Source organism: Lasioglossum baleicum, chromosome 7, assembly GCF_051020765.1.
Source record: "Lasioglossum baleicum chromosome 7, iyLasBale1, whole genome shotgun sequence".
Taxonomy (NCBI): domain Eukaryota; kingdom Metazoa; phylum Arthropoda; class Insecta; order Hymenoptera; family Halictidae; genus Lasioglossum; species Lasioglossum baleicum.
The window spans coordinates 9,009,270-9,024,047 of NC_134935.1; the positions used below are offsets into that span (position 1 = coordinate 9,009,270).

The 14,778-nt window shown below is 34.8% G+C and overlaps 3 protein-coding genes across 4 annotated transcripts; 2 read left to right on the forward strand and 1 right to left on the reverse strand.

Moving 5' to 3' along the window:
• Positions 1 to 1,409: 1,409 nt before the first annotated feature.
• Positions 1,410 to 4,798, reverse strand: LOC143210609 (G-protein coupled receptor 143). The gene is made up of 6 exons (XM_076427619.1): positions 4,649 to 4,798; positions 4,471 to 4,582; positions 3,968 to 4,062; positions 3,707 to 3,885; positions 3,127 to 3,454; positions 1,410 to 3,067 (listed from the first exon to the last, which is right to left on the reverse strand). The coding sequence occupies exons 1-6, from the start codon at positions 4,796 to 4,798 to the stop codon at positions 2,843 to 2,845; spliced, it is 1,089 nt and encodes a 362-aa protein (XP_076283734.1). The 3' UTR covers positions 1,410 to 2,842.
• Positions 4,799 to 5,928: 1,130 nt separating this feature from the next.
• On the forward strand, positions 5,929 to 7,335 carry LOC143210615 (ubiquitin-conjugating enzyme E2 T). 2 transcript variants are annotated; one of them, XM_076427631.1, is made up of 2 exons: positions 5,929 to 6,065; positions 6,387 to 7,335. In XM_076427631.1, exon 2 carries the CDS (start codon positions 6,402 to 6,404, stop codon positions 6,873 to 6,875), a length of 474 nt encoding a protein of 157 aa, XP_076283746.1. In that variant the 5' UTR covers positions 5,929 to 6,065; positions 6,387 to 6,401; the 3' UTR covers positions 6,876 to 7,335. The 2 variants fall into 2 exon arrangements, with proteins under 2 accessions (XP_076283746.1, XP_076283745.1); XM_076427630.1 differs by having other exon boundaries at positions 6,028 to 6,297; positions 6,387 to 7,333.
• A 740-nt stretch (positions 7,336 to 8,075) lies between these two features.
• On the forward strand, positions 8,076 to 13,593 carry Nito (RNA-binding protein spenito). Its single transcript, XM_076427879.1, has 2 exons — positions 8,076 to 8,607; positions 9,436 to 13,593. The coding sequence occupies exons 1-2, from the start codon at positions 8,483 to 8,485 to the stop codon at positions 11,624 to 11,626; spliced, it is 2,316 nt and encodes a 771-aa protein (XP_076283994.1). The 5' UTR covers positions 8,076 to 8,482; the 3' UTR covers positions 11,627 to 13,593.
• Positions 13,594 to 14,778: the final 1,185 nt, after the last annotated feature.

A 14,778-nucleotide genomic window follows, 5' to 3' on the forward strand; every position in this document is an offset into this window, starting at 1 on the left:
AATAATTTGTGATTTGATAAAGTAGCATAATTTACTTCGGAACGATTTAAACAATGGAAGATGATCATTTTGTACTGCTTTATACTTTGATGAGATTAAACGCGCTGTATTTTCTTCAGGGGTGATGATATTATCGATGGACGAAGCCTATTGCTTTGCGTTCAATCGTTGTGCTAATTTTTCAATCGTTTGACTGCCAAGTACTTTCGTAATTTAAGTTTTATAATTTGTCTCGTAACGTTCTCGATGGGGAATATTTTTTATTTGAAAAAAACGTAAGAAAAGGCTAAAAAACACATATTTTACTACCAACGAAGAAACCAGTGACGAAGTTTAGGACATATCGCTAAGATGTGATTAGAATGCAGTGTGCGCGTTTTGGCTCAATATTCAGGAGAGTTTCACAAAAACATAAAATTCGCTGTAATTTATAAGAATTGTTAAGCTGCTAAGCCACGCTTAGGGTAGTCACAACCCCAAAGAATTTATTGTAGTAAAATAGTCAATGTTTTTCTACTAATACAAGTATTGTTTCCATCTTAGTCCAGTGTCCCTTGACATTAGGATTACGGGACACGTGAAAACAACGCATTCTAATATTGTTAATTCACGATAATTCAATAAGTTTATTTCAGTGTTCCGTAAACCTATTGTTAAAAACCTGAACACCCTGTTCGTTTCTCAGTAGAGAACTAAAAAAATTGTTCAGATTTACGAACGAAAACCGTTTGGCCCCAAGGATAAATTCTTCCATGTAATCCTTACATTAGACATATTATAGCAACTTGGCAGTATTTGTTCTAATTTACTCTAGATGGACTGTGTAAGTAATGTATAAAGAAGTATGTGGAGAATCCATTTTGTTACTGTACGGTTACAGACTCTTTATACACGATCGGTCTTATAACGTTAGTATTAGTAGATCGAGTAACTTAGCTTTACGCAAAGATTATTTTATGAAAATTCAATATATTTTTAAACTGTGACTTTGAAAAACGAATGATCTAGATCCTAAGCGAAACCATTTAAACTTAAACGTATGAGATATGAAACGCAGTTCATGACGAATGTTAAAATTGTTAGTCGATAATGTTGTATCGTGTACATTTCTGTTTTTCTTGCGCGGACGAGCATTGAGTTGGACCGTAAATCGCTTCTGTTGAAAATTTCTCTTGATCCAATGTTTTGATTAGACTGCGGATTTTCGAAGTCAATTGTAAGAAACTGAAGCTATATAAAACTGTATTTTTTCTTTTAATCGTCTTAAGGCGTTGAAAATAAGATAATAATGTCCTTAAATTCTTCCAATGTCTCCAGTTTTGCATGTAACTTACTCATTTTTGTTATAGACGCATAAAATTCGCAGTCTATTATCTATCAGGAAGTTAATTATGACTCGACCCAACAAATTAACCATTAAGCTTTATTGTCTCCTTTTATTCCTGTGTACGCAGTATTTTGTCGTTTTGTACAAACGAAATTTTCTTTTCCACACAGTGTACACTTTTCATTATGCTTGTCGTGTTCAAGATGAAACTTGTCTTCATATTTGTACAGAGTTTTTTGGTGCTAATATATATATATGTGTGTGTGTGTGTGTGTATATATAGAACGAGCCAATTATTCGAAAAATAATTAGTCTTCTAAAGAAGAAAGATGTACACAATGTCCCTAGAAAAATTGCGGAAATCATTGAACATTTATTACTAGCGTTGTATATAAGAATTTTTTATTAAGAGTGTACGAATGATGTACGAATCTGTTAATCAAAACGAAACAAAATGAAATAGTCGAGATGTCTGATTCGAGATTCAGCGTGCACTATTTTCTGACATACACATTTTTTAAGAGGTGCTCCGTATATTAACTGAAATAAAAGTGATGTCGATTGTATCTGTACATTAATACAAATCAAAGTATTCCGCGTTAAATAGTTTGTAATTTGTGAAACAGCAACGCCTCAGCCTAAGAAACACTAGATGTACAAAAAACAAAACAAGAAGTTAAAACTGATTAAACGGTAGTATTGCGTATACATGTTCTCCTTACATGCGTAGAAAATAAAGCCTCTCGTATATATATATATATATATATGTAACAAGTAACAAACGTGCTCGTCGAAAAAAGAAGAGCACTTCCGGTTAGAGTGAAAAAAAATAGTTTTCCCGTAAAGCTCCGTACCGAGTACTAATCTCTCGATTAATCTACGTTCTAATAATGCACTTCTGGGAAACCGTTAATACTCCTTATGTTTTATAAAGTTACGTAAAAAATTCATCGCGTTATATATACACAACTTCTACGTACATATATTTACAAAGTGCCCCGGGATTTTCTGGTAAATGTGTGCTAGCATGTTTCGTGACTAGAGAGAATTTGTTGTTAGCTTTCTGCGGTAACAGATGTTCAATACTTTTTAACACTTGGTTTACGGAACTCGTCAAAATGACGGATCCTAGTATTTTTAATTTACGATCATTGAGATGCATCCGTGAGGAATTATTCAACGAATTTGTTAAATATATTGATATAAATAAAAAAATATATTTATATTCTCGAGGATATTGAATGTTCTCGCACATCTCTAATTCTCTTTATTGTTATAAAGTAATGTAAACTAGTCTTAACGCTCTGTAAACCTAGTGTTAATAATATTTCTTTCAATCATGAAACATACTGGGGATGTTTTGTCAGAAAACCCCAGGATATTCTGTATGTTAATACCTAGCGTTATTCTCGTTTGTTCATATTGTAAGCAGCGATCGAGCACATTAGAAAAATATAGCTCCGTTTAAAAACAAACTACGTAAAAAGTAGTGAATGGATTCGGGTATCACAGTTGTTAAAACGAAGACGATCCATTTATACTCGTATAGGGAGGGCAGCCGAACTTTGGATCTAGTAACGGCGACGATTCCGTTAATCGTATACCAGAGTCCCTTTTAATAATCTGGCTGATGTTGAAGCTGCCTATCTTCTGGCAACAATCCAATCGAAATTTTTCTCTTTTGCCCCATCTCTTGTACACGAGCGCGTTGAAGAACGCTTGGAGAGGGTTTGTGACAGCCTGTCGATTAAAAATTTCCGTTAATTAAATTCGACAGGATGATCGCTAGATATACATACCATTATATACCACAAAGTTATAATAGCTTTGATCGGCAGTTGGAACCACAAGGTCCACAATAAAATTCCGTTGATCAAATTCGGCAGCCAGCACACGTAATACACTACATTGGTCAACGCGAACTTCAGCCTTATCGTTTGCACCAGTTTCCTTTCCCTGCCTGTTATCTGAGCCAGACTGCAAGTGACCGCAGTCTCAAGATCTCGCGTCGACGCGAAATACAATACAGGGTTGACGACCATAACTATTGTCAATAATACATAGGTAGCACAATAGTTCGGCAGTATGCGCAGTATGGCAGTGGATAGAGACGTCAAGTTATGGCAGCTGGAAAAGAAATTAACAAATTAATTTTGTAATTAATTCTCTGTAACTGAGAAAACTTCGGGTTTGCAGAGTCACGGTTATAGAAGAGATACCACGTTCTTCGTAATGTTGTAATGTAGAGAAAGATAGCGGTTATAATAGAAACAAGGACTCGGCCTTTTGAGATCAAAAAACAAAATTCCTTATTTTGGTTTTTCGTCGATGAAACGATTGCCATTGTATTCGGGTTAACTGAACAAAGAAAAAACTTACTTTGCATCTGGAATGTATAAAATTGCTAAACCGAATGTGGTAAGAATCGCAGGACATATCCACGCAAACGCATGGTAGCAGGTGGGATGTCCAGATCTATCTCCGAGCAGTAACTTCATGTCTATGGCGTAACATAGAGTCCAGATCCACGTCGCCATGTAAAAGTACTGTGTCCAAGCCTGCAAATGCATATTGCAGATACTAATCCCAATAGAATGATCGCTATAGCTATGTGTAACATAATATTCTAATGAAACAGACCGACGATAGCGCACAGAAAACAACGCTGGAGGTATCGTCCTCCATAGGCATTATCGATTTGAAGTTCATCCAAAGTGCTGACCTTATAAAAACTCCTGGAAATAAATGAAGAACACTTTATAATCGAGAATTCTTTGCTAACTAGATATACATAAAAACGATGAACCAATAACAATTTAGACGAAGTCAGTGTTTAAGAATTAATGCATTGTGTAGGGATCGCAAGATATATAGCAAACTGAAAGTTGAGGCCAAGTTACAAGGAGCATCTCATTTTAACGTAACTCGACAAATTAAGAATAATTTGATCCGTACGCTACGTTGCCAAAGTAACAAAGCTTTGTGGTAACTTATGACAAAGAAGTCACAGAATAAATGCATGTTAGAATCCCAAAGGAGTACATTATACTAAGTTTTTTGGATGTGCTCAAAACTATGCAGGTTCTGGAAGCACGTCGGGCGAGCAGAACTTTGTACTGGACGTATTAAGAAGTATCGCGTACCCAACGAGGCTAGCAGGTCGGCAATGGCTAGCCACATAATAATCTCTCGACCCCTGGCAGAAGAAAAACTTTGCCATCGATGAGGCAGATTAGACGCTTCCCTTGGTAGTATCTGGAAAATAATATTGTCAATTATCACGAACGGAAAAAGAAATGAAGGAACTAAATTTTTGCTTACCTGATACACCGCACCCAGGATCCCTATCATAGATGAGACCATGCACACAATGTTATAGGCATCGGTGTTGAAATCTTGCATGACCACGATTGCCATGTCCGTTCTATTTGAATGATGACAACAGAACGTTTGTATCGTTGGATCGGCCATATTATGTCTAATTTCGGTTTCTTCAGCATTGATCGAAGGGACGATAAGAAAAAAAACTATCGACGATAAGATACAGAATACTTAAATTCGTAGCTTGCCGCGCGCCTCGAGTCCGGTCATGAGAATCGACGCTGTATGTAGGTTCATCGTCGATCCAGCGTCGTTTTACCACGATCCTTGCACCGTATTAACGAGGCCTCGCGCATTTTTTATATCAAAACGAAGCCGTACGAGGCTTCCGGCGTATCCGTCTTGACGCCATACCCAGCCATACCATACCTGCTCTTCTCCAACTTTAAAGTATCAAAACCAATCAAAACTGTCCGTGCCTCGCAAGTCGTCCCACGAGGCGGTACAGGGGCGAAGGAGGTCCACACGTCACACTTTAGCCAATAATTCGGCTAGAACCGAAAGTGCGAGTGGAATGGCCCAATCGGACGGCTTGCTGACGCATTCCTTTCGAATTCCTGCCAGAAGACAACTTGTGAGGCACGGAGAGTACTTATATATATAGTACATATAGTAGTATTTATTTATTTCGGCCTTGTATAATCTATACCTTATTATTTATAGTCGGTGCTAATCAATCCTAATACCTTACATCAAATACTGCCTCTCCCAGCTCTCTCCTTTTGCTTATTTATTATTTCTTTCCTTTTTCTCTCGATACTCCTAAGCCAGTCTACTAACTATTTCTCCCACTCTTTTATCTTGTACTATATATCTCTTCAATACTCGGAAAGTACTTATATAAGTACAATAAAATGTCAAGGTATTTTACGAACAATGTCACATCAATACAATTGTTACAACATATCGCAAATATTATAAAATATAAATCGAGAAAAGTTTTCATTTCAGCAGGTCTTTCAGGTGGACAAAGGACAAAGTAAGGTGAATATAACTTATTTGAACCGGGCCGTTATCATTTCTTTCCGAGTAAACGTGATTTTTACATTTGTATTTATAAAATATATATAATACAATTATTAAATAAGAAATTGTGGCATTGATAAAACCATTAGTTAATATATAAATCCATATTTTAAGTTTGTTTATATATAGAAGACGTACTCAGAATTCGAAAGAAATGCGGCAGCAAGCATCCGATTGGGTCATTTTACTCGCACTTTCGGTTCTAGCCGAATTATTGGCTAAAGTGTGTGACGTCACGGCATGACCATTGGCTACGAGCGAGGACCCCACCCCCTTTGCCCCTGTGCCATTTCATGGGACAACTTGCGGAGCACGGACGACGACACGGAGAGTATTTACATTTACATACTTATATAAGTTGAAGTAGCAGTGTAAACAGATCAACCGGTATAAGATATCCTTGTAAACAAAAACTGTTTAATCATTTTCTCTTAGATCTTAATGTATTTTATCGATTTCTTGTCAATGAAGTTTGTAAAAAACCGAAATTTTTAGTTCTAAAACAAATAACTATTTTAGTCTTGTAAACGTTTACGGAATTCAATTAATTAATTGTTGGAATAGTAAGAGATTTTTATTCATTCTTATAATATGTTATGTTTACTTTTATCATGTATAAATTTTAATAAAACAAACATTGCTTCTATTAAAGGTGTATATAACAACAATGCAAAAATCTCATCGATTAAAACGTGAACTTGAACGACTTACAAAAGACCCTGTAGAAGGAATATGCTGTTATCCAAAATCAGATAACTTAGACCAACTTACTGCAACAATTGTTGGACCTTGTGACAGTCCGTATACTGGAACTATTTTTGAATTAGAAATTAATGTACCCGATGAATATCCATTCGAACCTCCACGAGTTACTTTTAAAACACCTGTGTATCATCCGAACATTGATAACAAAGGTCGTATCTGTTTGGATTTATTAAATATGCCACCGAAAGGTAGCTGGAAACCTACTATCGGCTTGAAAAATCTTTTGGACGCTGTGCAGTGTCTCTTAGGAAATCCAAATCCTGATGATCCTTTAATGGCAGACATAGCAGAAGAATACAAGTTTAACAAACTGGAATTTGATAGAAAAGCAAGGAAGTTTATAGAGAAAACAACAAATAAATATTTGCAGCCATAAGTATTTTATTATAGCTGTGAAACAAATAATGTATCGATGATGATATTGTATTTTCAAGTATTCTGTTCGTATTTTACATAATATTATTCTAACATTACTTGTAAAACCATGAAAATGATAATTTATTTTTGTATAGTATCATGATTGTGAAAACATAATATATAATTTATACATTGAAATAAATATGTATCATTTAATTATGTGTATCACTTAAAATAAGATATGTGATTAAAGTTAAAAAAAAACATTATTCATGTTTTGTTTCATTCATTGTTAATATACAGTACGTTATTGTTTGTAACAAACAAATGCAGTGACAATATTTAAAATTTAATTATTTTAGCTTCAAGAAACAGTGAATATAACATAAAGAAATGTGACGTGTGTACGAGTTACGATTTATAATAATTTAAAAACTCGTCTTATTTGTCAATAATAATGCACGTAAGTGTCTGCCAGTACGTTTTTAAATTTACTACTTTTCCCTTTCAATACTCCTCGCCCAGCGCGCCTTCGTGGTGAGAGAAAGGCGCGAAATACGAAACAAGTTTCCGTAACCGTAGTAAACTCGCATTTACAAATAGAGGATGACGCGTGGGGCGTGGGGTCCATTCCGTTGCACGCATAATGCGCATACACTGTATAGTGTATGCATAGAGACTCTTATACTACACTATACAGTGTATGCGCATTATGCGTGCAACGGAATGGACCCGTGATGACGCGACGAAAGAAAAATTACAATCTGCCAATGAGAATTGTTTTGAAGAATTTATTGTGAAGAATCATCCTGTAAATTTCTCGAACAACTTGCGTAATGCATCCTTTTTCTAAGTAACAGAACTATTCGTATACAAATAAATAATACAAGTTTGTATTATATTGTATTATATATCGAGAAATGAGAAGGCGCATCCTTGCAATCCTAGAAACTAGTCTACCCCCGTCTCGGATATTTGATCTTGTAACGTCCTTCTTTTATCCCTCCCAACTTATCGCGCACCCAACAGTATTTCTCTTCATCCTTCGGCCACAAAACATCGTAAACCGCTAGCTAATACAAAACAGTGTTCACTACTTCATAACATCTCAACGAGTCCTCCAAGTTATGCGACGTTAACAAGGGAACTGTATCATAGTAATGTTATTGTACAACATTGTTGTGAACGCCCTCTAGCACAAAAATCGTGCAACTATCTATTCCCTCAGTAAATATCACTGAACAGGTCACTTCGTTTTATCAACGGAAACGTATTTGCACGTCAATTTGTAAATCAATAGTTCGCAAATATAAGTAGTGGTACTGGATATGTATATAATATTCAAGCCGTAATACTTTCGAAAAATTAGATTAGAAATATTAGCGATTCTAAGATAATGGGTGGCTAGAACGTTTATCTCGATTTCTATGGAATTCATTTTGGCTGGTAAGGAAACTCCGGAAGTGAAGTAGTAACGAAAGAAGAAAGTCGCCATTTTGTGTACGTCGAGAAGGATAAAGACTCTGTGAATGACGGTTGGATCGAGCTGAGTAACGTTCGTTTAATTATCGTTCCTTTGTTTTTTCTTCCATCATTCGTTCGGCTGTGCCGTGTTAAACAGCGTTGATGATTGGGATTCCGCGTGACGATCGACATAAGATCACGGTTAAAATCCGCAACAATATGAAAAGGAGCTCTAGTCGAGACACTCCACCTCCTCGCGTCAAACGAAGCAGATCCTCCATGGGACGGTATGTGTTTTCTTGTTATTTATCAAGATTTTCCGTTTAGAAAGCGGTATTAGATGTATCACGCGTACTCTTTTATTCTCAATTTTCCTTATAATTTATACGGTTATAATTAGACTGCGGAAGTTTATGTATTTTCCAATTTTTCCAGACAAATTTTAAGGAAGTGGAATGAAATAAAATGTTATTTTTAATGGGAACAGCCATTGTAGCTCCAAAACATTAAAAAATTCTACAAAATTCTATCGATAATAAGCCATAAATGCATAAAGATTCACAGTCTAGTTATAATAATGATTAATAAACTGCGGATCTTTATGCATTCATAGCAAAATTGAGCAGATGAACTTCAAAATAGTTGAAAAATTTTAAGAATTGAAGATGTCAATATATGATTTCTCCTTTATTGAAATTATTAACTCCTTGCCTTACAATATAGTGTCAGACTCGTGATGGAGATTCTGAATAGAGTCGAATAAATATATATGTTATTAATTTCCTTTAAATCGAAATAAAATTCTACTTTAGTTTTGTTAATGTACAACTATTGCAGAACATATAGCCTATAATTCTAGATCTACAAAAAAGTTCTAATCACTGACACTGTAAATTAAATCATAGTGCAAGGGTTACAGGAAGAAATAACATTTAATTTAGTGTCTATTTCTTGCAATCGATGCAGACAATTTTAATTTTGCATAAAGATCCACGGTTTAATGATTAAATGCAAAACGGGCAAACACGCATACTTGTTACAATATTGCCAAATAAATATTTTTTTGAACATTGTAATAAGTGATTTTTATTTGAATTGATTTGATGTATTTACAGATACGATGATTCTAGCGACGAAAGAATAACACCTGAAAGAATCCGTCGTCGTAGTAGAGGAGCTAGAAGTCCAAGTCCTCCAACACGTGCCTCGTCTCATGCTCGCTATGTCGAATCTAGTTCTCATAGAGACGATTATTTAAGAGCACCCAGAGAACTACCTCCCGAGCGTCCTTATAGTTACAAAGTACTTTGCATCAGTTCAATTCATCCGAAAGCGAGCGACGAAGTGATTAAAGATACTCTGTACAGGGAATACAAGAAATTTGGCGATTTCTCTATTAGAATTTCTCACGAGTTGGATGAGCGTGTCGCATATGTTTGTTTTAGGAGTTCCGAAGATGCTAGAGACGCGAAACATGCGAAACCAAGGATTATCATGTATGACAAGGTGGCTCTTGTCGAGCCAGTTTACGAGAGACCCGACACTTATCGTCGTCCAAGGTCAATTACACCGCCTGACTATGAAAGATATTATGCAAGAAGTCCTGGTCCGACGGATAGACACAGACCATTAGAAAGATACGAAAGAGTTTATGGACCTCCAGTGGGATTGCCTCCGCCGCACAGAGAAATGAGACGCGAAACAATTCCTCCACCTCATCATGACTTTGTTAGACCACCAATTCATCATGGTCCGCCTCATGTTCACCCTGGTCCTCCGCATCATTATGGACCTCCGAGACATATGATGATACGTCATCCAGTTCACGGATTCGAGCGTGTGGAAAACAAGAAAGACAAATTTCCTAACTACTTGCACCATGTTTCGCCAGAAGATGATCCATTAGCGACAAGGACTTTGTTCGCTGGAAATTTGGAGATCAATATCACGGAAGAGGAATTAAGAAGAATTTTTAGTAAATATGGGATCGTGGACGATATTGATATTAAGAGGCCCCCGCCGGGAACAGGAAATGCTTACGCTTTCGTCAGATTTCAAACTCTAGACATGGCGCACAGATGTAAAGTAGAGCTATCCGGACAGTATATTGGAAAATTTCAATGCAAAATCGGTTACGGGAAAGCTACGCCTACTACAAGAATTTGGGTCGGCGGTTTAGGACCGTGGACCTCTGTACCGCAATTGGAAAGAGAGTTTGATCGATTCGGGGCGATAAAGAAAATTGATTACATTAAAGGAGACAGCAATGCTTACATTTTGTATGATTCTATAGACGCAGCTCAAGCTGCTGTGAAAGAAATGAGAGGTTTTCCTTTAGGCGGGCCAGATAGAAGATTGAGAGTAGATTTTGCAGATGTGACACCAGGATTTGGATTCAAACCGAGACCATATCCAGAAGAAAGCGGAGAATTTAGACAGAGACCAGTGGATTATGACTCTTCTTACGATCCTTACGGGCCCGATAGTGACTTTGGCTATGGATCGAGAGGTCTCAGAGGTAGAGGATCTGCTCCCTGGCACGAAAGGAGAGGTACAGGGAGAGGTGGTTATCGTGGAACTTATCCAGAAAGTTATGTACGAGACGAAGCTGATTGGTCTAGTCGCAGACCACCCCCAGAGTTAGAATACGAAGCTCCAAGAAGTTTACGTCGGTCTCTATCAAGAGAACCCGGTGTAGATAGGTCTAGATCACGATCTCCTCGTAGAAGGCAAATTGATTCGGATTCCGATTCAGAGAATACTCGTACTGGAATGCTTTCTACTTCTCGGACACTGCCTGAAGTCGCCAGGAAGTCAATAGCAGTATGGCAGGGAGCATTAATTTTAAAGAATTCTCTATTTCCAGCTAAGTTTCATTTAACCGATGGTGACACAGAAATAATCGAAGCTTTAATGAAAGACGAAGATGGAAAACATATGCTAAGAATTACACAAAGATTGCGTTTAGATCAACCAAAATTAGATGATGTCTCGAAAAGAATACAAACTTCGAGCTCGCATGCTATTTTCCTAGGACTGGCTGGTTCAAGTACAGTTATTTCTACAGATGATGCTAATGTACAGACAAGACCCCTGCGTAACTTAGTGTCATACTTAAAACAAAAAGAGGCAGCAGGAGTTATTTCATTGCTTAATAAAGATACAGAGGGGACTGGAGTTCTTTATGCATTTCCGCCCTGTGCATTTTCTACAGAACTATTGAAAAGAACCTGTCCGAGCCTCAGTGAAGAAGGACTCAAGGAGGATCATCTGGTAATCGTCGTTGTTAAAGGGGGTAGCGCCTAAGGTTTCTTTATGGTTAAGGTTTAGATTTAAATATATACATAAATACATATATATATATAGAAATATATATATACACATGAATGTGTGTACGAGTGTGTGTACCGAGTGTCTGTGTTTGTATATATTCACTAAAGTGTTTAGTACCATCACTTTACATATATTATTCGAAATTTTTTAAAAAATGCTTCGCATAGAATACAATATCAAATATTTATTAGCTTAAGAGCATATTTTACAAATATCAGCATAATTTTGTACATGATGCTTTTCTTGTTCAAATTATTTCTTTGATTAAGATCATTGACGATTGTGCATTCAGTATAACGAAGTTTAATCCTTTTATTTTAAAAATATTTAATACATGAAAGAGCAAAGATAAAGCAGAGTTTAAAAGCAACACGGAAAATAATTGTTTAATTTGGAGTACATGTAATATTCTATGTTCCTATGATAAGAATTACAAATTTAAAACAGATGAATTTCCTCGAAATTCAGTTAATTCTATGTGAATAATTTTTTAAAAGTGCAAATAAATATGTAGAAGATGGTATAGATACACCAGTCTATATATGCATCGGAAACATAAAATTTATCTGAATCTGAATTGCTGAGAAAACGTTCCATTACTAATTAAAATAACAGGAAAAATTCAATGTAAATTATTTTCTTAATCGTTTATCACCATTGATCAACATTTGTTAATACATTCTTTTGATCTTTGTACACATATACTTAACTTCCTTGAACATCTCGACAACAAAAAGTTGGTAAAAAGCAATTCAGTATTCACGAAGTTTTGAGAAAATATTGAATTAAGTTGTCCTAGTAATCACAGATAACTCATATAAGAATCTTAGATTAAATTGTACTATAATTATGCACTCTAATGAGTGTATATATACAGTTCTTTCATATTCAATTCGAGCTCTTTGAAGAATTTTTTCTTTTCCAAATATCGTCCTTGTCTGTTTTTAAATGTTTTATATACCGAACTAAAACTCGTCGACTATATTAAATAGTAAAAGTAAAATATGAAAGATCTGCTTAGAGTATATTTGATACAGTAATTAAGTCTAATTGTACAACTGCATTTTATGATTATGTAGAATTATCTGTGTGATATATACATATAATACTTACGTAAGTGACATGTGCGGACGTGTTCTAAAAAGTGAACTGAAGAAAGTGATTGGACAGAATTCTAAATGGCTCTCTGTGCTTTTCTCCCAGTGAAAAGGGACAGAATCGTTCTCGTTTGAAAGGACAGTGTTTGGTGGTAAAAAATACATGAAAAGCATAAAAGCAACAAAAAAAAATAGAACGTGTACAGTGAAATGTAAAAAAAACCGAGTGTTTTGTGCTTGGCGACCAACATTGTGACGCTCTTTTAAAATATTATTTTAAAAGTGCGTTACAGTATGGCGCAATCGAAGGTGCAGTGGTTTAATCACACAATAGTGTTGGAACAACAAATAGATGACTATTACGCTGAGTTTAATGCGTTCATTATTCTTAGTTCACCTACCAAAGTTTCAGTGACACCAGATGGAAAATAATGATTCTAACATTAGATATGTAAATGATTTTTAACTGGAAGATCGTTGATTATTTTAGTGGCAACGCAGGATTTTCAATTTGTTCAATAGGAAATGGAAATTTGCCAGGAAGAAATATATCGGTTGATCTCAGTGGTATCGAGAAAAAAAGAAAAATGATTGTTACATAGAGAAGTTTAATTGTATCGCCATAAAAATGCACATCGTGACACTTGACAATCAGTCGCATGGGTTTCGAACACAAGTTTTCTTGTGAAGTTTGACCGTGAATTTGGTGGTGTGGTTTTCCTTGGTTTTTTTCTCAAGAAGATTCTTCCCATCTCACTTAGATCAATTGTGCAATTAGTGTTCTTTGTGGTCTGTGGCCTTCTCTGGCTTTTTAATTCTTAAAAAAAGTAACAATTAAAAATATTTAAAAAATGAGGAAAAACAGTAGCATTTTCAAATTTCATATTCTACAGAAAAAACAGTTGTGACAAATTTAAAAGTGAAGAATTGTCGGTGCTGCTTGAAAGTGTTTCATTTTAATTTGATAATTTTTTAAATAATGAAAAATTTAGAAAAAGAAAGATTTGTTTCAGAGCCACCGCAACGAAAGGGTTTGGATGGAAGAAATCATCTACTGTCCACTGTATTTTACGCTTCATACAAATAAATCGAAAAGATTGGCAAATACTTTAAAGCTCAATTTTTTAATACTGCAAGGATATGTAGAATAAAGCACACATATTAATCCTTTGTTTATCTTCTTAAAAACATTTATCAGTAGTACCATCCAACAGTGGAGATAAAAAGTATAACAATTGGTAAATTAAGTATTGTGAACACTGTTTTCATTTAGTTAGTTCAATAATAATATATACTTTATAAAATATATTCCTGTTTCCACTGTAGATGGTACATACACTCGTAATACTCGGTTCCCTATATCTAAAACCTATAAATAAAATGATTAAACATTCGTAGAAATGAGAATTGTTCGAACGAATATTCCAAATGATTTATTCCAAGTCTATTTTGTAAAAAATATACAATCAAATTGAAGTACAAAATATTACATATTTCTTTTTAAAATGCAAAATTTGCACATAAAAGTACGAGCAGGTTACCTTTGTTCTTATGTCTATTTAATAAACAAAAGGTGTGAACTTCGATATTCTATTATTACTTACTAATTCAAACAATATGACAAAAAGAAACAGAAGATATTAAAAACTGCCTTTCTTACAAATAAGTTTATAATGAGCATAATTTTATTTTATGCATAAACAATGTAGTGAAATAATATAAATTTGCATATACATATCCAAATGGTTAATACACATATATTGCATTTTTCTATTTATTAATAAATTAATTATTAAAACTTAAAGAAGATCTATAATAAACTTATCGATACATCAACTTTTACAATTTCTTTCAAATGTATAAATTATATACATTATTATTATTATAGTTGACGTATATTCATGTGTATATCAATGTTCAAAAATTTAAAATAACATGAATTAAAAAATCGTATTTAGTTTACCTATTAGCATATAACCTTCAAATTATAGGTTAATAAATGCACAATATCAAGGAATGACAGAAAAT